We start from the raw sequence: 25691 nt of genomic DNA on the forward strand, positions 1-25691 counted from the left end.
AGACAAAAGTGGCAGGGTTTTTTTTTTTAGGATTTTGATTTTTTTTGTTTTACAAGGAGCACAGGTTTGAAAAGGAATTTTTTTTTCTTTGGGCTGGGTAAGCAGGTTTCCAAGTAGTTGGAGGTTTTTTACTTTAATTTGGGCCCAGAGCAGAGACAAGGGAATTGTCTTTTTCTGTAGGCTGACAATCACTATCAGAGAATAGGTATTCTATTCCAGCACAGCAAAATTTTACAGCCAGGTTTTGTTTGTTTATTTCTAAACTTCGGGTGTAAAGTTAGTAAAAACAGAGAGGTTAGAATGGCAAAATCCGCGGCTCGACTACAGCTCGAATTAGCCAAATTTCAGGCTGAGGAAAGACAAAGGGAACATGAAAGACAGATAGAACTCATGCGGCTGAAGAAGGAACAAGAAAGGGAGGCAGAACAACACCAAGCGGCTGCTCACAGGAGAGCTATGGAAGCGAGGGACAAAGAACTGGAGGAGAAGGAAAAAGAGAGGAAGTATGTGGAGGAGATGGAGAAGATAAAGGCTCAGCAGAATATCCCAACAAACCCTAGTAATCCTTCTCCAAGTACCACTTCCCATCCCAGAAAGTTCCCCACCTACAAGGCAGGCGATGATACTGAGGCCTTCCTCGAAAACTTCGAAAGGGCCTGCCTTGGGTACAACATCTCTACTGACCAATACATGGTAGAGCTGAGGCCGCAGCTCAGTGGACCCTTAGCTGAGGTGGCAGCTGAAATGCCTAAAGAACACATGAACAAGTATGAACTGTTTAAATCCAAGGCGAGAGTCAGAATGGGGATAACACCCGAGCAGTCTCGTCGGAGGTTCAGAGCCCTAAGGTGGAAACCAGACATGTCATTTACCCGACATGCCTACCACATTGTGAAACATTGGGATGCCTGGATATCAGGAGCAAGTGTTGAATCTCCAGTAAATTTGCCCTTCCTAATGCAAATGGAACAATTCTTAGAGGGTGTTCCTGAGGAAATAGAAAGATACATCCTAGATGGGAAACCCAAAACTGTAATTGAGGCAGGAGAGATTGGAGCCAGATGGGTGGAGGTGGCAGAGAAGAAGAAAACTAGTCGCAGTTGGAGCGGAGACCAGAAGGGACCACCCCAGACCACATCCTATTACCGGGGGCCGCCCAAAGCCCCACCTACCTCCCAAAGAACCCTCCAGACCCCTTATCGTCCCACCACCCCGTTCTCCAGCAACCCTCCTCACCCCAGTGACCCGTCAGCTGGACGATGTTTTAAGTGTAACGAGCTGGGGCATGTAAAGGCCAACTGCCCCAAGAACCCCAACAGATTACAGTTCATTGCACCGGAATCACACCAGAGGTCCACAGGCCCAGATACCTCCCAGATACCCTTGGAGCGGAGGGAAACTGTGAGTGTGGGCGTGAAGAAGGTCACCGCGTGGAGGGACACCGGAGCACAAGTGTCAGCTATCCATGCTTCCTTAGTGGACCCCAATTTAATCAACCCAGAGATCCAAGTGACGATTCAACCCTTCAAGTCCAACTCTTTCAATTTGCCTACAGCCAAGTTGCCTGTCCAGTACAAGGGCTGGTCAGGAATGTGGACTTTTGCAGTCTATGATGATTATCCCATCCCCATGCTGTTGTGGGAAGACTTGGCCAATCATGTGAAGCAGGCCAAGAGGGTGGGAATGGTCACCCGCAGCCAGGCTAAACAAGCCGTGAGGCCTAGCTCTGTTCCGGAAACTTCTATCAGGATCCAGTCAGAGGTGATGGACCCGGACCCCAGGCCAATGTCTACAACAGCAGTAGTGGATCCAGTCCCAGAGACCCAGACGGAACCAGTCCCAGAACCGGAACCAGCCAAACAACCAACACCAGACCCCGTGCCAGCATTGAATCCAGTACTTGCAACCTCAACACCAGAGGGCCCCACCGAACCTGAACTGGCAGCAGCCGATAACCCTACACAAGAGGCTCAGCCGGAGCCTGAATCCCAACATAGTGCACCAGCGGAGAGCGGTTCACAGTCAACAGAAACAGCTCCATCCCCTATATCGCTTCCAGAGGGACCAAGCCTAGGTCCACAATCCAATGAGGAACTGATGTCCCCAGCATCAAGGGAACAGTTCCAGACCGAACAGGAAGCAGATGAAAGCCTCCAGAGAGCTTGGACGGCGGCACGGAGCAACCCACCACCTCTCAGCTCTTCTAATCGATCCAGGTTTGTTGTAGAAAGAGGACTTTTATACAAGGAAACTCTTTCTGGTGGACACCAGGAAGACTGGCATCCTCAGAGACAGTTGGTAGTTCCAACTAAATACCGGGCCAAGCTCTTGAGCTTAGCCCATGATCACCCTAGTGGCCATGCTGGGGTGAACAGGACCAAAGACCGTTTGGGGGGATCATTCCACTGGGAGGGAATGGGCAAGGATGTTTCTACCTATGTCCAGTCTTGTGAGGTGTGCCAAAGAGTGGGAAAACCCCAAGACCAGGTCAAAGCCCCTCTCCAGCCACTCCCCATCATTGAAGTTCCATTTCAGCGAGTAGCTGTGGATATTCTGGGTCCTTTTCCGAAAAAGACACCCAGAGGAAAGCAGTACATACTGACTTTCGTGGATTTTGCCACCCAATGGCCGGAAGCAGTAGCTCTAAGCAACACCAGGGCTAAAAGTGTGTGCCAGGCACTAGCAGACATTTTTGCCAGGGTAGGTTGGCCCTCCGACATCCTCACAGATGCAGGGACTAATTTCCTGGCAGGAACTATGAAAAACCTTTGGGAAGCTCATGGGGTAAATCACTTGGTTGCCACTCCTTACCATCATCAAACAAATGGCATGGTGGAGAAGTTTAATGGAACTTTGGGGGCCATGATACGTAAATTCGTAAATGAGCACTCCAATGATTGGGACCTAGTATTGCAGCAGTTGCTCTTTGCCTACAGTTTAGGGTTTTCCCCATTTGAACTTGTATATGGCCGTGAGGTTAAGGGGCCATTGCAGTTGGTGAAGCAGCAATGGGAGGGATTTACACCTTCTCCAGGAACTAATATTCTGGACTTTGTAACCAACCTACAAAACACCCTCCGAACCTCTTTAGCCCTTGCTAAAGAAAACTTACAGGATGCTCAAAAAGAGCAAAAAGCCTGGTATGATAAACATGCCAGAGAGCGTTCCTTCAAAGTAGGGGACCAGGTCATGGTCTTAAAGGCGCTCCAGGCCCATAAAATGGAAGCATCGTGGGAAGGGCCATTCATGGTCCAGGAGCGCCTGGGAGCTGTTAATTATCTCATAGCATTCCCCACCTCCAACCGAAAGCCTAAGGTGTACCATATTAATTCTCTAAAGCCCTTTTATTCCAGAGAATTAAAGGTTTGTCAGTTTACAGCCCAGGGAGGAGACGACGCTGAGTGGCCCAAAGGTGTCTACTACGAAGGGAAATGTGCTGGTGGTGTGGAAGAGGTGAACCTCTCCATGACCCTTGGGCGTATGCAGCGACAGCAGATCCAGGAGCTGTGCACTAGCTACGCGCCAACGTTCTCAGCCACCCCAGGACTGACTGAACGGGCATACCACTCCATTGACACAGGTAATGCTCACCCAATTAGGGTCCACCCTTACCGGGTGTCTCCTCAAGCTAAAACTGCTATAGAACGGGAGATCCAGGATATGTTACAGATGGGTGTAATCCGCCCCTCTGAAAGTGCATGGGCATCTCCAGTGGTTCTAGTTCCCAAACCAGATGGGGAAATACGTTTTTGCGTGGACTACCGTAAGCTAAATGCTGTAACTCGCCCAGACAACTATCCAATGCCACGCACAGATGAACTATTAGAGAAACTGGGACGGGCCCAGTTCATCTCCACCTTGGACTTAACCAAGGGGTACTGGCAGGTACCGCTAGATGAATCTGCCAAGGAAAGGTCAGCCTTCATCACATATCTCGGGCTGTATGAATTTAATGTACTCCCTTTCGGGCTGCGAAATGCACCCGCCACTTTCCAAAGACTTGTAGATGGTCTCCTAGCGGGATTAGGAGAATATGCAGTCACCTACCTTGACGATGTGGCCATATTTTCGGATTCCTGGGCAGACCATCTGGAACATCTACAAAAAGTCCTTGAGCGCATAAGGGGGGCAGGACTAACTGTTAAGGCTAAGAAGTGTCAAATAGGCCTAAACAGAGTGACTTACCTTGGACACCAGGTGGGTCAAGGAACTATCAGCCCCCTACAGGCCAAAGTGGATGCTATCCAAAAGTGGCCTGTCCCAAAGTCAAAGAAACAGGTTCAATCCTTCTTAGGCTTGGCCGGTTATTACAGACGATTTGTACCGCACTACAGCCAAATCGCTGCCCCACTGACAGACCTAACCAAAAAGAAACAGCCAAATGCTGTTCAGTGGACCGGAAAGTGTCAGAAGACCTTTAACAAGCTTAAAGCGACACTCATGTCTGACCCTGTACTAAGGGCCCCAGACTTTGACAAACCGTTCCTAGTAACCACAGATGCATCCGAGCGTGGTGTGGGAGCAGTTTTAATGCAGAAAGGACCTGATCAAGAATTCCACCCTGTAGTGTTTCTCAGCAAAAAAACTGTCTGAGAGGGAAAGCAACTGGTCAGTCACTGAAAAAGAATGTTATGCCATTGTCTACGCTCTGGAAAAGCTACGCCCATATGTTTGGGGACGGCGTTTCCACCTGCAAACCGACCATGCTGCACTAAAGTGGCTTCACACCGTCAAAGAAACTAACAAAAAACTTCTTCGGTGGAGTTTAGCTCTCCAAGATTTTGATTTCGACATCCAACACATCTCAGGAGCTTCTAACAAAGTGGCTGATGCACTCTCCTGTGAAAGTTTCCCAGAATCAACTGGTTAAAATCGTCCTTGAGATGTGGAAAATATTGTTAGTCTTTATGTACTTGGTAGTATATTTAGAGATGCATGTGTCTTATTAACTCTGTTTTCCTAGAGCTCCAGGAAGAAATCCCAGCCAGTGTTTCACCCTAGCTGAGATTTGGGGGGCGTGTCATAAATATAAAGGGAAGGGTAAACCCCTTTGAAATCCCTCCTGGCCAGGGGAAAGCTCCTCTCACCTGTAAAGGGTTAAGAAGCTAAAGGTAACCTCGCTGGCACCTGACCAATATGACCAATGAGGAGACAAGATACTTTCAAAAGCTGGGAGGAGGGAGAGAAACAAAGGGTCTGTGTCTGTCTGTATGCTGGTTTCTGCCAGGGATAGACCAGGAATGGAGCCTTAGAACTTTTAGTAAGTAATCTAGCTAGGTATGTGTTAGATTATGATTTCTTTAAATGGCTGAGAAAAGAATTGTGCTGAATAGAATAACTATTTCTGTCTGTGTATCTTTTTTGTAACTTAAGGTTTTGCCTAGAGGGGTTCTCTATGTTTTTGAATCTAATTACCCTGTAAGGTATCTACCATCCTGATTTTACAGGGGGGATTTCTTTATTTCTATTTACTTCTATTTTTTATTAAAAGTCTTCTTGTAAAACACTGAATGCTTTTTCATTGTTCTCAGATCCAAGGGTTTGGGTCTGTGGTCACCTATGCAAATTGGTGAGGCTTTTTATCCAACATTTCCCAGGAAAGGGGGGGTGCAAGTGTTGGGAGGATTGTTCATTGTTCTTAAGATCCAAGGGTCTGGGTCTGTAGTCACCTAGGCAAATTGGTGAGGCTTTTTACCAAACCTTGTCCAGGAAGTGGGGTGCAAGGTTTTGGGAAGTATTTTGGGGGGAAGGACGCGTCCAAACAGCTCTTCCCCAGTAACCAGTATTAGTTTGGTGGTGGTAGCGGCCAGTCCAAGGATAACGGGTGTAATATTTTGTACCTTGGGGAAGTTTTGACCTAAGCTGGTAAAGATAAGCTTAGGAGGTTTTTCATGCAGGTCCCCACATCTGTACCCTAGAGTTCAGAGTGGGGGAGGAACCTTGACAGAGCTTAATGGGAAGTTTAGTATCAACATGGACAATGATCCTCCATCACCCTTGTTCCCAGATTTGAAATATGTAGGTATAAAATCCCTTGATTCATTAAAATTTGGAACCAGAGCTTAATTCTGTCCCTGTCTCTCTGGCCCTCCCCCACAAAACAGGATGTTTAACGTGTGTTGGAATTTCTCAAGGAGACCCTCACACTTATTTTATTGACTTTACACAGCTTGGGTCAAAATTCTGGTCTCCCAAGCAATATTCAGTGAGATTCCCATGATACTTGGGGTAAAATACAGAGTGAAAAGGGAAGATGTTGGCATAATGCAGAAAGTATTCAGTAAGGAGTTGCACTGTAGTTGTTAGCACAGCACCTCGAGTTAGAGGCTTCTTTTTTCTGTTTGGGGAATTGGTTAATGCAACCTGTGGGTTTTGCTGTGTTTAAAATTGTGAAACAGCGAGAAGGGCCTCAGGAAAATCATGTTAACAGGTATAACAGCAGGACACTATTCACCTCCCCCCAGCCTTCCTTGTGTGTGATGGTCATTCGCTCCCAGCTGGAGTAAACATAGACTGCAGTAGCAATCGTTTTGCCATGAGTTTACCAGCAATCAAAAACAGATTTACCACTAGAGACCTTGCCAAGTCCACCGTGATAATACAAAAGCTTTCTTGCTGGTAGCATCTAGGGATAATATTGCTGACATCCTTTTTAATAAAGATTTAACCTTGCACGTCCCTTGCTGGCCAAGAAACCCTTGATTTCTGGTTAGATTTGATCACACATAAAAGTGGAGCTCTCCAAGATGAAATACATTTGTGACACCATTTCCAAACATGGGGCAGTTTTATTTTTCCTGGAGGGATATTCTTTTGGATTTCCAGACAGAGAGTGAAAGAGAAAGAACTATGTGACATTATTTTTCCCTAAAAAGGGCCTGATTTTTAAACAGTCATTAAAACAAACTTGCCATTACCCAAGCTATTAAAAGAAAACCCTCCTCTTACCATTGCTCCGTGGCTGGGAATCCCTCTTTATTTGTGTTCCCTCCTCTTAAAAGATTCTTAGTGCTTTTGAATAAATGAAACTAAAAATCCTCAGAACCCGTTGGATTTGGTTGCATGTAGAAATGTAAATGCCTAATAACAATTGGAAAACCCCACCAAAAATTATTCTTCGTGCAAGAAAACTTTGACAGATAGACAGACTTGGGGAATCTATAAAGTACTGGGAATTGCAGAGCCCTGCAGCACCCAGAGTACCTTAGGAGACTGTGTCGAGGCGTTCATTTGTTATTGGGTTAACTTTTGTCAAAGGCTGAGAAAATACATTATCCCCCAGAAATATTTAATCAAACTTTTCTTATCTTTGGGAGAAAGACCCCAGAATTGGTAATAGGGGTCTCAATGGAAGAAAAAAAACCCCCTCTATTCTTAAACTGGTTTGGGGGAAATAAAAGTTTAAGAAATACATTAATAAGTCCTAATTGTTGCCCTAATATCCAACATATCTCTATTTTATGAACACTTTATCATAAACCTTTACTAACGTATTTGTCATCTAAATACTACAGTGAGTAGTGCTTTAGATAGGTGCAGCCAGCAATGCAGTTAAATACATTGTCCACCCTCAACATTTGCTAGTTTAGATACTTTAGATAACTAAATTATGTTATTCCAGTATAGTCAGAAAGACAGACTATAAGAATTAAAAAGAATTGCTATACGAAATCCCATTGTTTTTCCATCACCTGGAATAGGAATTAATTATGATGATTATTTGGTACAGTACTTTTGGTAGAGGCTCACTTTTTAATGATCATTGCTGTATATAGAGATAATCACACCCATAATACTAGAGTCAGAATTATTGGAGTTACTTTCAAGCATTGAGCACTTATCTGAAGATTTGTACATATCTTGTTTTTTTAGTTAAAGTTACATTTTCCGTACTAATGCCTTTTTTTTCCTCATAACAGTTACATGGTTCCTGTTTATTTTCAAGTAATGAAACAAAGAGTCCCTCTTATAAGGGTTTTTCTGCTCCCTGTTAATCATTATAAAAGTCTTTTCCACAAAGGAGAAACTGATGATACCTGGGGAAGTGAACCTGACGATGCAAAATTGTTGTCAAATGTACAAATTAAAGAAATGGAAAGGATGAAGAAAAATAAAATTGCTGCTTATGTCATTCCATTGTGATCATCTTAGTTGTTACATGTAAATGGAGAAGGAACAAAATGCTCAGACAGAAATGCAGTTTTTAATAATTGCCTTTAATACATTTGTCATATATTTGAAATAGCAGCACCTCTAACCCCTTTCCAAATCCAATTCTGCCTACACACTTCACACAGTTTAATTCCTATATATTAACAAATGTAAATATTACTAAATTGTTTACCCCAGATGTGCTTGCAGTGGTCTGAGGGGAGAAAAATTATTTGTTTTTACTATCTAGCAAGTGCCCCTGCCTCACCTCGGGAAATGATCAGTCTAAAAGAAAGGAAAACAGACTACGAATCAACTGGAACAAATGTCGCTTACCATGGTAATAAAGGAGAACACACTTCCAGGAAAGACACCATGACAGGTGAGATGGTGCTTACACATCACATATATAAATTGACTGTAGTAGACACATTTTCTAGGCTTGGCTGAGTTTACTGTAATAGTGAAAGAGATCAACTTCTGTGATGTCTGAGTACCTCATAGATATAAGATTGAAAGTAAAAGGAATCTTATTAGTACAACTCCTTATAACAATCAGGAGTGGCCCTGTACTTTGTAACATCTAATCCTATTACAACATGGACCTGTAGCGATGTCATGATGCCTGGATATTTTCCCCCACTATTACATCTGTAAAGATCTTGGAGGATTCCAAGACCGGATTCTCTGCCAGGTTCTTAATGTTGCTTGGGACACCATCAGCATGCTGATTCAATACCAAACTTCCCATGCTACAATCTGTATCCAGAAGTTTGCATTCAAGATCAGTTTCCTGTGCTGTACAATACTTGGTACCCAAAACCCTGCAGATTATCATCTGAGTTTACATGGAGGAGCAACATGCAAGAAGATGAATTAACATGAAATCTAAGAAGTGATATAAGAAATGGGACAACAACCAAATAGATTTTGCACACTATTGAGAGCCTGGGAGTCCTAACGTCTGCCTCTGGCCTTAGGAGACAATTCAGCAGGCCATTGCATGGGGAAGCAGCAAAGAGAAAGCCATTCATTCATCTAAGGTACTGTATTTGACATTAGTTTTCGGTATTCGGGATGTTTGCGAATGACTTGTAATCACACTGAATAGAGTTGGTCTACCCTACCCTGACGTGACATTGCTGCCATTCACTTTTTCCTGTCACCCAAACAGTGTCATTGTAAAGGTCATTACTGACATGATTGTGGAGGACAGGTCTGTGTTCAGCTATTGTTACACTTTGTCAGGACCTTGGGTACATCCATGAAGAGGGCTTGTCAGGATCCAGTTTGGCAGTAGGGAAGGGCAAAGGATACCATTTCCTTTTTAAGGTATCTGAAAGTTCAGGCAAGCATAGTAAGTAAGAATGATCACAGGGGAGGGCATTTTCTGACAGTTTATGACACATCTTTTACCTTGTTTCTTTTTGCCTCTTTTTAAAATCCATGTTCATTTCTCTTCCATTTCATCTCCCCACCCTTCTCTCTTTTTTCTCTTTACTGCAGTATCTCTGGCCTCTCTTTTTCTTTCTTTACTTCACTCATTCCCCCTTGTTTGCTGTTTTTTAAGGAATGGAGATTGGCACTGCCCCAACCCCTTTGTTCCATTTTGAGTTACACTCCCTGTTGTGCCTAAGTCCCCATGTCTCCCTCACCCATTGTAACTGCTTTTTCATGGGGTTCTGTGTAATAAAGTGTTTGCATCAAACTTCAAGCCACCGAGCCTACTATCCAGCTACTCACCCCTTTGTGAGAGATGAGTAACAACGTCAAATTTAAAAGATCTACTGTAGTTCCTAGTACTGTACATGCATTGTGTATTTGAAACAGGAGTTCATGAATCACATTCTCTCTTTCAGGTTGCCAAATCTCAACCCTTTACAGTTGGTCTGACATCAAATGAAGAGCGATTTGAGGAAGGCAAAGCCTATAAATAATTAAATAGAGTCAATAACTCTACTAGTATGTGTTGACTGTAACAAATGTACAGATCACCTTTACAAAGTATTTGTCAGTTGTGATAGAGAAATAAGAAGCGACAACAACCATGTAAAGGAAACCAGGTGAACTGGATAAGAATATTTCAATAAAAATAAAATCAATCTTTTTGTTTTTTGTTGTGAGATATTCTGTTGTACTGGGCTGTTCTCCTATTTGCCTGGGTTTACATCCTGTAACAAGGGGTAAGGATTCCCTCACTGCCTGCAGTACATACTTTGCATATCCATCACTGAACTGTAGTCAGTACATGGATGGGTTGTAAAGGAGCATGTGGGGTTTAGAGAAATATTTTTCCAAGTTGGAGTTGTGATGCATAGATTTCCTCTTATTCTGTGGCACAATGAAAAATGCTCAGTGCAAGATATGTAGGCAATTTTCCCACTGTCTTATGTAGCATGCATATCTACCAATATATCCATATGCCCATTTATCCACAACTGTCCCAGATTTTACAAAGCCATTCCCAGGTTACAGTCCCAGACAATGTCTTGTGAACTGTTGGTTGCTACCTGATAGGGTTTGGGTTTTTTTTAAATAGTACTGTTGGCCTCCTGTCATTAAGGGAATATGTGGGGAAGTCTGTGAAGCCTGCAGAAAAGAGTGAAAAAGCTATGAAATAAACAACTGAGTAAAAAGTGTTAAGATCCTTATTAATGAATTAAGCAGCTCTGAAATACCATTGATTTCCTGAGGCCAACTAAGAGAAAAGGAGGAACCGTATGACCATTCTCCTTTGCTCTCTCTGCTTTTATAACACCTTGCTACATTTACAGATCATCACACAACTAGCCTATTTTTGAGGACTGTAAAAATAATAAGAAACAACTTAAAAAGGAAACAAACCTATTATGATCTTTAAAAATGTGTGACTACCATAAATAAATGCCATAGCTTGACTCTCAGCCATTCCCCTCCTGATCAGGGAAAACAAGGTTTTGATATGCTTTCATGGGATTTGTGCTCTGAAAATCATTTTTCTTGTACTTCGTGGCTTCTCCTGTTGAACTGACATTAAGCATCACCGTCTGTGTCCTATATCAACCACTCCAGGAGCAGAAGCATCTTTTGGATCAACATTTTCCAGGTTTACTTTAAAGAATGTCCATTTCCCTTCGATGCCAGTGTTCAGGCTTACTCATCTAATGGCCTGCACACATTCCAGGTGCCCTGAAAATGCATTCTGAACACAAACAGGAGGGAGTGCATCTGAAATATCTTTCTCCAGCCATTGCTAAAGGAACTTTTACCCCTTGCTTTTCTTAAAGAAACCATCATACAAAGGTATGTACATACCATACGCCAGTGTCACGTCTTCCATCATGCAGGAAGCTGGGAGTGATAAGAAGGCAGGAGACCATCCCCGCCCCCCGGCTGGTATTTGTATAACATGCAAATCTTCAACTTTACTGCTCTGAACTATGTTTTAAAAGAGGAGCTCTGCTGAATGTAACGGAAGAAGCAGAACATGCAGTACAAGGGGCAGATGACTGGCTATAACTGATTTATCCTTCCCTTTCTTGCTGACTATCAGACTATGTTTATGAGAGCATTGGGTTAGTGACTTCTTGTTTCAAAGTACTATAAATGTGTCCAGAGTCAGCAGTTTTTGGAACATGAAACTTGAATGTTAATCTTAAACCATGAATCAAGTAAGTGAACTAAGATATATGGGAAGACTTAGGTCAGTGATATCTTTATCACATAAATATCTAGCTATATCCTTTTCAAAGCTGGTCTTAAGGTTATCAGTGTGTTCTTCACAGAATGCTGCTGAGGAGAATTATTTGTCTGCTAACTTTTCACCAATATAATCCTTGGCATCTTATAAAATAATACAGGTAGTTTAGATTTATATAGCATCCTTCACACCAGGGGACCACAGAGTTCTTCACAAACTGTATCATAGTGGCCCTTAAAAACTTCCCAGTTTTACTTTATATAAATGGATATGGTAACATCAGCATCTGCAATCGTCACTTGTACTTACCTATTGTTACTACAGAAAATACACGCTGAAATATTAATTCATCCATCACCTAAATGCAGCCACCTCTGGGGTGTAATGTGGCAGCTCCAATTCCCATAGTCACATTTGCTGCCTCACTCTGTCTGACCACCATGCTTCTTTCTATCCTTCCTCTTCCCCCATTTCTTAAAATCACTTCCTTCTTCATCCTCCCTCTCCCGCCCCCTGATAATTTTACATGTCTTAATATGTATACAATCTCTCAGCAAGGGATGGGCCCTAACCACAAAATGTGGATTGATTCATCCCTCTCTCTCCTTTTCACTTGTCCTCATCCTCTTTAGCTTTTGACATCAATAGTCAACTGTTCATCCACGAATAGTGAACTTCTTAATTGATTCAAGAGATTAAGTTCTCTCATCTTCTCCCCTAAACTAGCCCAGGTTTCTGCTTTGGGAACTCTTGGCATTCCCAAACTCTTTGTATGCCATTTTTCCTTTAATAGGTTAAATAAAGGACTCTGTACAGTTTATGTTTTGCTTATATTTTACAATGTGAATTTGTGATTTGCATAATAATGTTTATACAAATTCCAAAGCTCAGCACCAAGAAGGGCTGCTCTGATCTCAAAGGCAGAGACTCCAGGTGGAGCTCAGTGTCCTCCCATAAAGACAGACCAGATAAAGGCTCAGGGATACAGCCACCGAGACCCACGTGGCTTTGAATTCTTCTGCTATGTGTCTGGGTGGTTTCCATGTACCTCAAGCACATGATGTTTGTTTGTTAGCGAACAGCAGTGTCCGTTGAGGCCGTGTATGCATTATCTAGCTCCTCATGCTGCTGTATGAGGGCATTAAAACCATGACCCTCTGTTCTATTTTACCACTCCTGCAGTGAAATGGAACCTGGCAAACTTCTGACCCACTAGTTTAGCTTTGGCTAAATTTCTTCAAACTCTTCGTAAAATCGTCATAACTTTTCTGATTCTGTGACAAACAATCACCATGAATGATACCAATCTATCTGGGCTGAGTATTTATATCAGACCCTGTGCACAGGTCCTCCAGACACTCCTCCTGTACAAGACTTCTCAATTTGGTGGATTTGAAATCTGTGGGCTTCAAGCTGTGTCTGTCCTGTGATGGACAATTCCATTGATGGATGAACACAGCAGGTGCCTCTTCTATTTAGGAGAGCCCTACATACCAAGTAAATGTTCAGTGTGCCTTTCATTCTCCATTATAAAATGTAAATTGTGACACACGCAGTTAAAGCTTCCTCTGGAGCAATCTGTGAAGGTCTCTTGAGATCCTGAGAAAACAGGCATCTGGATCTGGGTAATGGACAAGTCAGCTTCCTTCAGCTCACTGTCTAGCAGGCAAGTGACTCCAAAGACCAGAGCAGAGAAGATGTCCATGAGGAAAGACCTGGCATTTGCACAGCACTGGTTCCTCAGGGACTATTGGCAGCAAAGCCATTGCTAACACCTACAGTACCAAAGCTCAGCACCAAGAGGGGCTGCTCTGATCTCAAAGGCAGAGACTCCAGGTGGAGCTCAGTGTCCTCCCATAAAGACAGACCAGATAAAGCCTCAGGGATACAGCCACCGAGACCCACGTGGCTTTGAGTTCTGGTAATAAGGAGCAGCCTGTGGCACAGAGGAAGCCTTCTCTGGTGACACATCCCTCGGTGTCGATATCTACAGACAATGACAACACTCTGGGGACCATCATCAGTACCGAGACACCTACCCGTACCAGTGCAAACCTTAGTACTGAAAGCATCATATACTTCAGCATCATCCACACATGTCACTGGGACATACATTCTCAACACCTTCAAACAGAGAACCTGCTCCTCTGAGATCTGTTACTGAAAGATCTGTTCAGCAGAAATGGCATTGCTCTGGTCAATACCAAACACCCTAAAGGCATGCCTCTGTGGCCCTATTGAGCTTATTGGGAGTCCGTCCTTACAGGCCTTTAGAATCTACTCTCCACCACATTTGAGGAAAAGGAATAGGTCGGTCTTCACATCTGCTCTTGTGCCCAGACAGTAGAAGCAGAGCAAAAACACCACCAAAGGACCTGTCATCTTTGTCACCTGACAAGGTGATCTCCTTGTCACCCATACCAGCCTGGATGTCTTCAAGTCTAAGAGCTGCTTATGAGAATAGCTGAAACTCTGGAGCTAAAGACTTCGGTCACATCAGAGGAATTCCATAAGTTCGACATTCTCACAATTGTCAGTCCAGAATGGTGAACCGCAGCAGCTGGGAGCTGTGGATGCCTGTGGATAGTCAATGTAAACAAAGTGTCTCAAGCTGCAGGTTGCCCACCACTGGGCTAGAGCCTGGTGGCAGACACCAGCCATTATAACTACAACTGCAAAACAGGTAGAGAAAAGATACCAGGTCTCTCAATCTGGATTTGAGTACTTCCATGCTCACCACAACCCAGACTACTTAGATGTTTGAGCAGTGCAGTAAAAGTCTGAATCAAACAAGTGTACCTCTAAGGGGGTGGGGAAGTGAGGACAGTGACCCAAAAAGGCTCAATGTGTCTGGGAGAAAAATCTTACTATTACTGCTCTTTACAACTCAGAGTGGAAAGTTGCCAGGCCTTACTGGTCAACCTATTGGCCATACTCAACACCAGGGAAGAAGCAGCTAGGTTTCTTGGATGTTTCCAGAGCCTTGCTCTATTGCCTGGACAAGACGAAACCCTTTAGACCATTGCTTCGCCTCTTTGTGATTATACTCGGCTCATCGAAAGGCCAAACTTTCTCACCAGCGGATCACACGGTGTTGCTCCACCTGTGCCCAGGTAGCCGGTGTACAACCCATGTGCTCCACACACTACACCAGGGCACAAGCAGCATCTCCAGCCTGACTCAGGAATGTGACAGGACCTGAGACTTGCAAAGCAACCTACTGACTTTTGTCAAACATTGCACCCTGGCCGTGGCAGCCAGGTCTTAGGCCAAGATCAGGAAAGCAGTGCTTTACTCATTATTTGACTGATTGACTGGCCTGCCTCATTCACCTGTCCAGAGGGGATACTGCTTGCCAGTCACCAGATCCACACTGACACATGCTCAAAGAAAGAGAACGGTTACTCACCCTGCAGAAATTCTGGTTCTTTGAGATGTTATAGTCAGTGGATCCCATGACCTGCCCTCCATCCCTGCTCTTCAGACTCCTCAGCTAACCTGGGCTTTGAATTGCAAGGGAACTGAAGGAGGGTTGCAGCCACTCACACTCTGCCCTTGTACAGGAGCATAAGGAGACAGAGGCACATGTTCCGCTATTCAGAAAAACTATAGTCTTGTGTGCATTAGGTACATGTGCACCTACAGAAGGAACCACACTGATTACAACAGGGATAGTGTCCCTAGCCTCTGTTTGCCAGAAGGTGGGAATGGGCGACAGGGGATGGTTGATGATTACCTGTTCTGTTCATTCCCTCTGGGACATCTGTCATTGGCTACTGTTGGAAGACAGGATTCTGGGCTAGATGGACCTTTGGTCTTACCCAGTATGGCCGGTCTTATGTTCTTGTAAGCTGTACAACATCTTGACGCACCACAGTTACTGTAGGGTAAGTAACTGTTCTATATTCATGCTCTCTATGAGTGACCTGCAGCAACTGCACAAATCGTTTACTTTGCATTCTTGCAAATATCCAAAGTGCGCAAGTTTTTTCCAAGCACATCTGCACTATGTATCTCAGATAGGTGGCAAGGGAAAATGCAGGGGCAGAATCAGCCCCATTTGAGACACCCATGGCTCGAAACGTTATTGGAAAGGAAGAAAAACTGATATCCCTCCTAAAGCACCTCTAAAGGCCAGATGTGATATTTTCCTTGTCCCTAGAATTACTGCTTCATCTCAACACTTTCAGGCTCATAACTCAGTTCACTCAAAGAGCTTAACCATGAGACATCTGGGGGAAGAGTCATATTAGTTCACAGGCTGAGGCCTGATCATCCAGATCGTTTCATTTTCACCAGGTATCGGCCTTTTGGCAGTTCATTTTTTGAGCTATTTAAATCTCTTTCCCCCAAAATGGTTTCACCTTATAACAAAAGCAGCATTGCAGTGCAGCTAATTCGTGCATTTGTCCATCATCATCCTAAGTGCCTGATCCAAGGAACAAAAGTGCTGGGTTTTTTAGTCCCAGTATTTATAGATGCATCTGTTAAATGTATAAATGATATAACACAATGTATTTAGCCTGAGGTTTATGGTTTATTGCTATTTGCTTACCAAATTATTTTCTTATTGACTTATGTGTGAAATCCACAATTTCAGTATGACTTCCACCCACTAACATTAATAAGTGATTTATATGTACACAGCAAAGTGAAGAATTAGATTATTTGGTGGTAAGGGAAGAAAAGGAAAGTCTGGCATTTATGTGATAATTCGCAATTGAAAGCTTTATTCATATAACAGCCACACTTCATAAAGATTAGGTACATGCTGGTGCTTTCAAAGATACAATTCAGTTGCCTTCTTTGTTACTTTTAATCAGCACAGTTAATCTAACCAGCAGAGAGAAGGAAATAGTCCCAAATTAATTAAAAATTAAAAATTAAATTAAATAGTCCCTCTTAATTAAAAAACAAAAAGCTATCATTCTCTCAATATGCCTTTAAAAGATGCCAATTCTTAGTTCTTATGTACATATATATTCATTCCAGAATGAATGTTTTTTACTTGGGACAAATCTTAACCAGTATTATGTTAATATATGTAGTGTAATAACAGCAAAATCACTGCAAAAAATAAAGTGTTGATGGAAGAATCCTGCAGAGAGACATGTCTGGTAATATTTTTCTCCTTTGCTTCTGTCTTTAGCTCAAAATGCTGGAATCTCAACTTTGTACAGGAATTCTTACGGTGCACCTGCTGAAGATATCAAACACAACCAGGTATGTGAGTACAGTAAAACACTAGTTTCTATACAAAAAGTGAAAATGTATTCACTGTTTTGCCTGTTAGAACAATCAAAACCATTAAAATAATAGTGAAGTGCGGACAGGGAGAGCTACATTCTGTGCTTTCGCAAGTGGTAGCAATTCCATTGACTTCAAAAGTGCTGTGCTCTTCTGCACCAGCAGGGAATTTGGACCCAAGTTTCCAAAATGTGGAGCAGTTTATAATGGCATACAGTACAGAGACCACACTACATGTGTATATGTAGCATAGACCAGCGCTTCTCAAAGCCGGTTCGCCGCTTGTGCAGGGAAAGCCCCTGGAGGGCCAGGCCGGTTTGTTTACCTGCCACGTCCGCAGGTTCGGCCGATCGTGGCTTCCACTGTCCGTGCTTCACCGCTCCAGGCCAATGGGGGCTGCGGGAAGGGCGGCCAGCACATCCCTTGGCCCGCGCCACTTCCCGCAACCCCCATGGGCCTGGAGCAGCAAACCGCAGCCAGTGGGAGCCGCGATCGGCCGAACCTGCAGAAGCGGCAAGTAAACAAACCAGCCCGGCCCGGCAGGGGCTTTCCCTGAACAAGCAGCGGACCGGCTTTGAGAATCACTGGCACAGACTACAAAAACACAGGATTCTGCCTAAGTAATTCCACTAGCTCATCCAGTAGTGGGAACCTCATGTTTTTTTTGATATCTTATGTTCCATGAATTTGGTGGTGTGCATCCACTTCCAAGCGGTCAGATATCTGCACCCCAAAAAACAGCGCTGTCATTGACACTACAGTAACTCCTTACTAAACGTCATCCTGGTTAATGTTGTTTCATTGTTACGTTGCTGATCTATTAGGGAACATGCTCATTTAAAGTTGCGCAATGCTGCCTTATAACGTTGTTTGGCAGCCGCCTGCTTTGTCCACTGCTTGCCGGAAGAGCAGCCTCTTGGAGCCAGCTGGTGGGGGCTTGGAACCAGGGTGGGCCGGCAGTCCCCCATCAGCTCCCTGCTCCCCTAAGTTCCCTGTGCGGCAGCCGCCCAGCAGGTTATCAATTGCCGGGCAGTTCAGCTGTCCCTCCCCCCACTGCCATGTGCTGCTCCTGCCCTCTGCCTTGGAGCTGCTCCTGGGAGCCTCCTGCTTGCTGTGCGGGGGAGGGAGGGGGGAAAGGGGTGCTGATGTCAGGGTGTCCTCCTCCCCCCTTCTGAACCACGACAGGGGTCAGGGAGCTTGCTGGCAGCAGCTGCTGTCTCAACTTGCTAATCTACTTAAAAAGGCAGTGTACTTAGAGTGGGGTCAGCGTACTTAAAGGGGCAATGTGCGTCTCTCTCTCTCTCTCACACACACACAGTGTGTGTATCTGTCTCTCTCTGCCATGCTGTGTCTCCTCCCTCCATTCGTGCTGCCTTGTAGAGTGTGAGGCTACATTAACAACAACATGTTAACCCTGGAGGGCTCAGCCGAGTGCTAGTTCATCATTTAGCAGCAAGGCATCGCCTGGGAAATATCCCACCCTCTTCCACCCTCTGACTTTACCAAGCTTCACAATCATCATTGCTGCGTACAGTGTTAAACTGTTTGTTTAAAACTTATACTGTGTGTGTGTATATATATATATATATTTTCCTGGAACCTAACCCACCCCTATTTACATTAATTCTTATGGGGAAATTGGATTCACTTAACATCATTTTGCTTAAAGTAGCATTTTTCAGGAACATAACTACAACATTAAGCAAGGAGTTACTGTACCTGGCTCTCCTTGTTTAAAAGTTTCAGCAGAGATGCCAAGTACTGAATGGGCCTAGAGACTGATCTACCCTTTCATCCTTAGTGTGAGCTGTTTGTGTTATACCTGTGTTAATAGAGGCCACTAGCTTCCATGTTTGTCAGTTGGACATTTTCCACAAACATCAATTCCCACAATGTTTTTTTGAAAGAGGGAATTTGTGCATGTGTGTACACATACATGCAAAGTCTGGCATTCCATCCAGAAGATAATGGTACACATACACAAGCATAGACCCACACCCTAAGTAGAAATCCTTTAAAACAGTCTGTCCATTGAAACCACAGTGTGCATTTAACAGCTCATGAAAAAGTAGAGCAGTCTGTATTTAACTGGTACCATAATTGGCAAGTTAATATCCTTTTTTAAAATAAAAATGAACTTCCAGAATATGGATGTATATGGAGTTGGGGGAATGATACAAAAGAGCATTTCCTGAACCCCCATCAATAGAGTGCTTTCAGATTATTGTGGAATTGTTTGTTTGTCAATTGTATTATATACAAGGCTATGTTGCACTTAAATAGCACCTTTCATTCCGAGATCTCAAAGTGCTCAAGCACTAGTTAATTTTTGCAATAGCCCTATGAAGTATGTAAGTGTTATATCCATTTTCCAGAATGGGAAATGAGACAGCAAGTTTAAGGCAAAAAATTTTGAACTTGGTGCAAACTTGTCAGGTTCATAAATCCATATTTAGTCTTTTCTGCAGAAAATTTTGGCTGAGAACCTAACATTGTGATTCAGAAGTGCCCCCACAATTTCTAGTGGGAATTGTAGTTTGAAAACCAAAAGCTTTTCAGTTTCCAGGTGTTTGGTATCTTGATGAAAAGTGTAAATGTAAATTTTCTGGGGAAAGCAGCACTTTTTGCAGAAAAAAAATGTTTAATTCAAAACCCAATTTTCTGTCAAAATGTGATTTTGATGAACATTTTGTGACCAGCCCTAATATTTAGACATCTAAATAGGCCTACTCTCAGAGGTGCAGAGAACACACAACTGTTAGTCATTTGTTAGCTGTGTGATCAGCCATATCAGTGAGCCAGGCATCAGTGTTTGGCGGGAATCAACTTTTCCATGTTTGCAGGATTCATTTTTTAACACCCAAAGCTGCACACTGAAACCATGCCGCCTTGTTATCAGGTAATCTCCAGGCATCAGGAATATATCCAAGATCGAAACATCAGGGGGAGGGCTCCTATTAGCATCCACTATCAAATTGGTCCTTTGACTCACCTCAGATTAGAAATTCTTGATACGGGGCATTTCCAAAATACGTGAGCTCATGTAGCACCCAAGGAGTTTCGTTTCCAACAGCAGTCAGCATTTATGATGCCCATTACAATTAGCCTATGTGAGGCCAGTATATTCCCCCCAAAAAATGTGTCTTTTGGTGAATAAGACATCGTCTCAGGTCTGTAGCTGCTTTTTTAGCGATTGTATTCCATTGGGTTGGGATAGCTGTGTATCCAAATCTCTACTCCAAGGCATCCCAGGTTTGAACATTTGGGCAGAAACAATGTGTCCAACCCCCTGGAATCCAGGTGTACTGAAACCATGGCTGTTGTAATAATACTGAGCCCAATCCTGTGAGGTGCTGAGCACCTCCTGTAACGTGCTGAGCATGCTCCTCTCACATTAACTTCAGTGGTAGCTGATGGGTGACACCGGCACTCTGCGCAGGGGTCCACGTGCGGCTGCACTGCTTCCCCTGCTTTTAAATAGCGAGACATCCAGGGACATGGTGTTGGCCATGCTGCTGACACAATAGCCGTGCAGATCTCCCCATGCAGCAGCATGTGAGGTCAGGTCATACTAGGTGGCGTGTAGTGGGCTCGGCTAGAGCGAAGGGAGAAAGCAGGATTTACATGTGGAGTTCTGTGATGGCTCTGTGAGCTAGAGCTGCCGTGGGAGGCTCTAGATGAGGAAGAGTCTCCAGAGGCATTATGCCTGTGCAGTGGGAGAGCAAGCGAGGGAGCATGGTTAGGGGAGGCAGTTACTACACTTCTTCTGCAGATGTATCCTGTACTTCTGTCAGGACTGCGGTGCAGCCATGGCCTCGTGAGGCCCTGGCCACATGCCACGCCAATGCTGGGACTGAGAACACTGCAGTCAGCACTGGCCAGTTTCCCTGCCAGCTGTCCCAGAGCACTAGTCACCAAATTACAGCTGCCTTCTGTCCAGCTGCACAGGGGAAAGCATGACTGTGTCTTTTCCCTCCTCCCCAGTGTACCCACACATCATAAATTAGCCTCTACTGTACATACAGCATGTTAAAAACATACCAGAATGTCTCCTGTGGGATGAGAGTACATTCAATAAGATTTAAAGGTTCTTGGTTTTTTAAATGGTGTTTAAAATTTCCAAAAATATTCACAACCTAGGATCAGGTGCAGCACTGTGGGGGATCTAGATTAATAGGGGATTTTTTGCTTCTCTCTCTCTCTCTCGTTTACTGGAGCCAATCAAGGGACTCCTTAGAGGAAAGAAAGGTGCTGGCAGGCCTGGGAACAGCACTAACACAAGCTTAAGCTACACATGTCCCTCATCAGAAAGTGAGCTGTGGTCTCTAGCGTTTGGAAAGGGACAGATGTTTAAAGGGATGCAGTGGTGGAAAGTTGGTTGTAGTTACATAGAGGCTGCAAAGCAAAAAGAAGGGAGTTCAGATTCATAGACTCTAAGGCCAGAAGGGACTATTGTGATCATCTGGTCTGAGCTAACTAACACTGGAAATATAACTTCCCTGAATGAATTCCTGCTTCGACTCCAGTGGCTGTGCTTGAACTAGAGCATATTTTTTTAGAAAAACATCTGATCATGAAGATACTTGGCACCGGTTTATAAAATTCATCTTCTGTTTTAAATTTCCCCTATCGAAACTTTGAGGCTTGGCTGTGCAAAAACAAATAATTGAAATAGTTTGACTTAGTCTATGTGATTGATTAGGAAGAGCGTTCTTTGAGAGCCTTGGATCTTGTGTATCTATGATGGGAAATGTGTCCCGTCATAGATGCACAAGATACAAGGCTATCAAAGAACTATAACAGCAATGCAAGACTGACGTAATATTTAAATGTTAGGGAATAAAGAGATTAGGGAATAGCTCAATTTAAAGATAGGAAAGGGATATATTTTAAGGCATTAAGCCCAAAACTTTCACATATGCGTGCCTCAAATTAGGGTCCTCAATCCATATTTAGGAATTTAAGTAAAGCAATTTGTAAGAGTGCAGAGCACCCATAAATCCCACTAAACTCAGGGCTTGGCTACACTTGCAGCTGTAGAGCGCTTTGGGTTAAACCAGCCTTCGGAGAGCACACTAGGGAAAGCGCTCCAGTCTGTCCACACTGAGAGCTGAAAGCACACTGGCATGGCCACATTTGCAGCACTTGCAGCTGCACTGGGAGCGGTGCATTATGGGCAGCTATCCCAGCATTCAAGTGGCTGCAACATGCTTTTCAAATGGGGAGAGGGTGGGGTGGAGTGTGTTGTGTGTTTGTGGGGGGAGAGAGAGTGCTGAGAGTGTGTCAGCACGCTGTCTTGTAAGTTCAGACCCCCCTCCTTCCCCCGCCTCTCTCTCACTCACTCAAAGCAAACATTAGCTGTTTGGTTTTTTCTCAGACCAGATAAGCAGCTGGCGCTCTGAAACTAAGCTTTGAAAGGGCCACTTCCGTATTCCTCCCGAGTTCACAACAAAGACAAGAGAGGCCATTTCAGTTAATGGGATTATGGGACGTTTCCAGAGGTCAATCAGAGCGCTGTAACATAACTCCTCGTTTACTCTGGAGCTGCAGCGTCTCACCCAATACACAACAGCCGTTAATCCTCTCCTGGAGGTGGAGCACTCCAGCCAGGGAGTTAGAGCGCTCTAAGTGCCTTGCCAGTGTGGACGGGGAGTAAGGTAGAGCGCTCTGGGAGGCTTTATTGCGGTATAACGTGCAAGTGTAGCCAAGCCCCCAGTGGGAACTGCTGAGTGTCAGCATCTGTGAAAATCCAACCACTTTTATTATTTAGGTGCCTTGATACTAACCTTTAGTCACCCAGGTTTAGAAATTTTGGTCTGAGTCATCTTACTTCTGTCTTAAAAAATGCATGGGCCAAAGGTTTCCCCAAAGAAAACTTTGTTTAATTCGATGTCTTTATTAGACATTTGAGTCCTGTGATGATGTCCAAGTATACGGACATCTGAGTAAGATACGGGAAGGGACTGAACACATCAGGGTTTGTAGTAGACGTGGCTGCAAGCTACATTGTTTGGCGCCAATCTTCCAGGATTATGGCTCAAACCTACCACTAGTTCACGCAGCCTAATCCTAAATTTTATCCCCTTTGCTGTTTAACTACCTCTTTTTAAGCAAAGCAGCATCTGTTAGCAGCAGTAATAATTATGAGTATAAAGCATTACTGGCAGCACTCTTACTCCAGCCTGACAAGTTGCAATGAGCTGGAACTGTTGGATGTGCACCCCTTGTGCTCGCTTGTTTTCCAGTGTTACTCACACCTAACAAGCTGTGGGTGTTATCATCTTTCTAGGTTTCAACACAGCCAGTTCCACAGGAGCCCAGTAGAAAAGATTATGAACCGTATCAGCCGTTTCAGAATTCGACAAGAAACTATGATGAGTCCTTCTTTGAGGATCAAGTGCATCATCGCCCACCTGCAAGCGAATACAACATGCATCTGGGACTAAAATCCACTGGCAACTACGTCGACTTCTATTCAGCTGCTCGTCCCTATAGTGAACTTAACTATGAAACAAGCCACTACCCAGCTTCTCCAGATTCCTGGGTTTGAGGCTTGGGCAAGACACAAATGCTCCAGGAACTGTGCATGTGCATGCATACCACAAGACATTTTTTTCCCTGCAAATTTAGTTTGTTAAAGCCTGTTCCATAGGAAGGCCCTGATAACCAGTGTGGGAAATTTAAGATATTTTAGAAGGCTAAAAGAAATGAAAGTTAAACATGGAAGTCATTAGAATGATAAAGATATATATATATATATATATATTACAGTGTGGGACAACTTTACTGTTGGCCTATAGAGTCTAAAACAATGGTGCTGTACACTGAATGTGGCTGAAGGAAGGAGGGTGAATATGACAGTGGATGTGGGTCAAGAGTTAAGCACAAGACACTAAGCAGTTTACATACTTTATGGGGAACAGCTTCTCACACTTTGTTTGATCTCCTTATTCATTGTGAATCTAGGCTTCAAGTTGCATTTGGGGTTTCCTCTGTACAGCAAGATGTTTCTTGCCTTTTGTTAATGCATTGTTGTAAAGTATTTGATGTACATTACAGACAAAAAAAAACCAAGTGCATTGTGTATATTACACCAATGCCACAGTGTTTCTTCATCTATGGTTCTAAATATTGCTTCAATTTCAAAATTTTGAAAGATGTATGAATTTCCAGTTTTTTTGTTTTCTTTTCCCCAGTGCGTTTTAACAACAACAACAAAAAGGAATATTTAGCAGTATTGTTCGTTCTGATATGTGAATTTGTTTGTGGCAACTAAAAAAAAAAGGCATTCAGCAGTTTCTGACAATTAACATTCATCATTCCACTCTCCTTGTCAACAAAGTGCTTTTTCACTGCCTAAAATTTTAGATGTAGATATTTGAAATAGATTTTTCATTTATACCAGTTTTCTTTATGATGATACAGTGTTAAAAGAAAATAAATTACAATTGATCTGTCATCCATATTTGCTAAGAATGTCTATTTCCAAGCACCTATCATAAAAATACACATTCTTGCTTGTGTGTGTCCATGTATGCATAATATTCTGTGTGCGTGTGTGGTATAAGAGTTATTTTCATCTGCTGTTCTCCTTGTTCAAGCTTAAATTTTTTTACAGTGGAAACTCCAGTATGTATTTTTCCTCATCCACTATTGATAGTGAGTCAAAATATTAGGACAGTTCCAAGTGGAGTTATAGGGTTTTAACCCATTCCTTCATTCTTAGATGCCATTCCCTTCAAGAGCCCATCCCTCAATATTGTTACCATGAAGAAAAATCTCAGCCTAGTCTGTATTGCCATCCTAGGACCACCCACTAGCAAGTGCTACAGGCAGAAGCAGTGTAATCTCTTCATGCTCCTGAGGGAGAGAGAACATCAAAGCACAACAGGCTAGCACGGTTGGTTCTTAAATCTGGACAAGGACCCAGCACTGAGATACTGGCACAGACATTTTTCTTTTAATCATAGCAAAAATATTCATTAGATATAAAAAACATTGACCATTTCTGTACATTTAAAAACTCAGATAAAAAATGGAATTGATAAGAGCTAGAATGAGCTTTTTTTATTATTTTTTTCCCCCAAAATGTGGAGCAATGAACGGAGATACTTTTATCTTCATTCATCTACAGCTTGGAAGTAAAAAAAATTTGAATCCACAATATACAGTATTCATATCATTCAACTAACTGCAATGCACAGTCTTGACACAACTAGATCCAATACAAATGAAACGTTTGTAAATTAGTGAAGCTTCAGCACATAGTTTGGTTTAGGGATACAAACATTTCTGTGATTACTCATTGTAATAGTCTCAGCATTGCCTGAATTATACCCCAGAGGCAGGAAAAACTTTCTCAAATCCTTATCTGTATTACAGAGCAAAAATAGTACAGGTCACTGGGGCAAGTGTTGTGATGTAGACATGGTTTATCAGTAATCTAGTACTGTAGTTGAATCTTTCTGACAAATCTTCCCAGTGTATGATAAGCAACCTTAGCTCTTCTTTGTAGTAAACAGGAAAAATTGCATGGAAAAAAAAGGAGGGAGGGGCACCGTAGGCCAAATGTATATTGAGGTAGCTACAAATATGATTCATAATTTTGGACACA

The 25691-nt window shown here is 43.3% G+C and overlaps 1 protein-coding gene across 1 annotated transcript in view; it reads left to right on the forward strand.

Annotated features, from left to right (window-relative positions):
• Positions 1-25142, forward strand: part of CTNND2 (catenin delta 2) — an 867924-nt gene extending 842782 nt beyond the window's left edge. The window contains exons 15-17 of the mRNA XM_084621097.1: positions 8402-8533; positions 16980-17053; positions 23367-25142. Coding sequence (XP_084477223.1) covers positions 8402-8533; positions 16980-17053; positions 23367-23627 — 467 coding nt within the window. The 3' untranslated portion in view covers positions 23628-25142. The remainder of the gene's footprint in view (positions 1-8401; positions 8534-16979; positions 17054-23366) is intronic.
• The last annotated feature ends 549 nt before the right edge of the window (positions 25143-25691 follow it).

This window comes from Lepidochelys olivacea (genome assembly GCF_965140295.1).
Source record: "Lepidochelys olivacea isolate rLepOli2 genome assembly, chromosome: 2".
NCBI classification, from domain to species: Eukaryota; Metazoa; Chordata; order Testudines; family Cheloniidae; genus Lepidochelys; species Lepidochelys olivacea.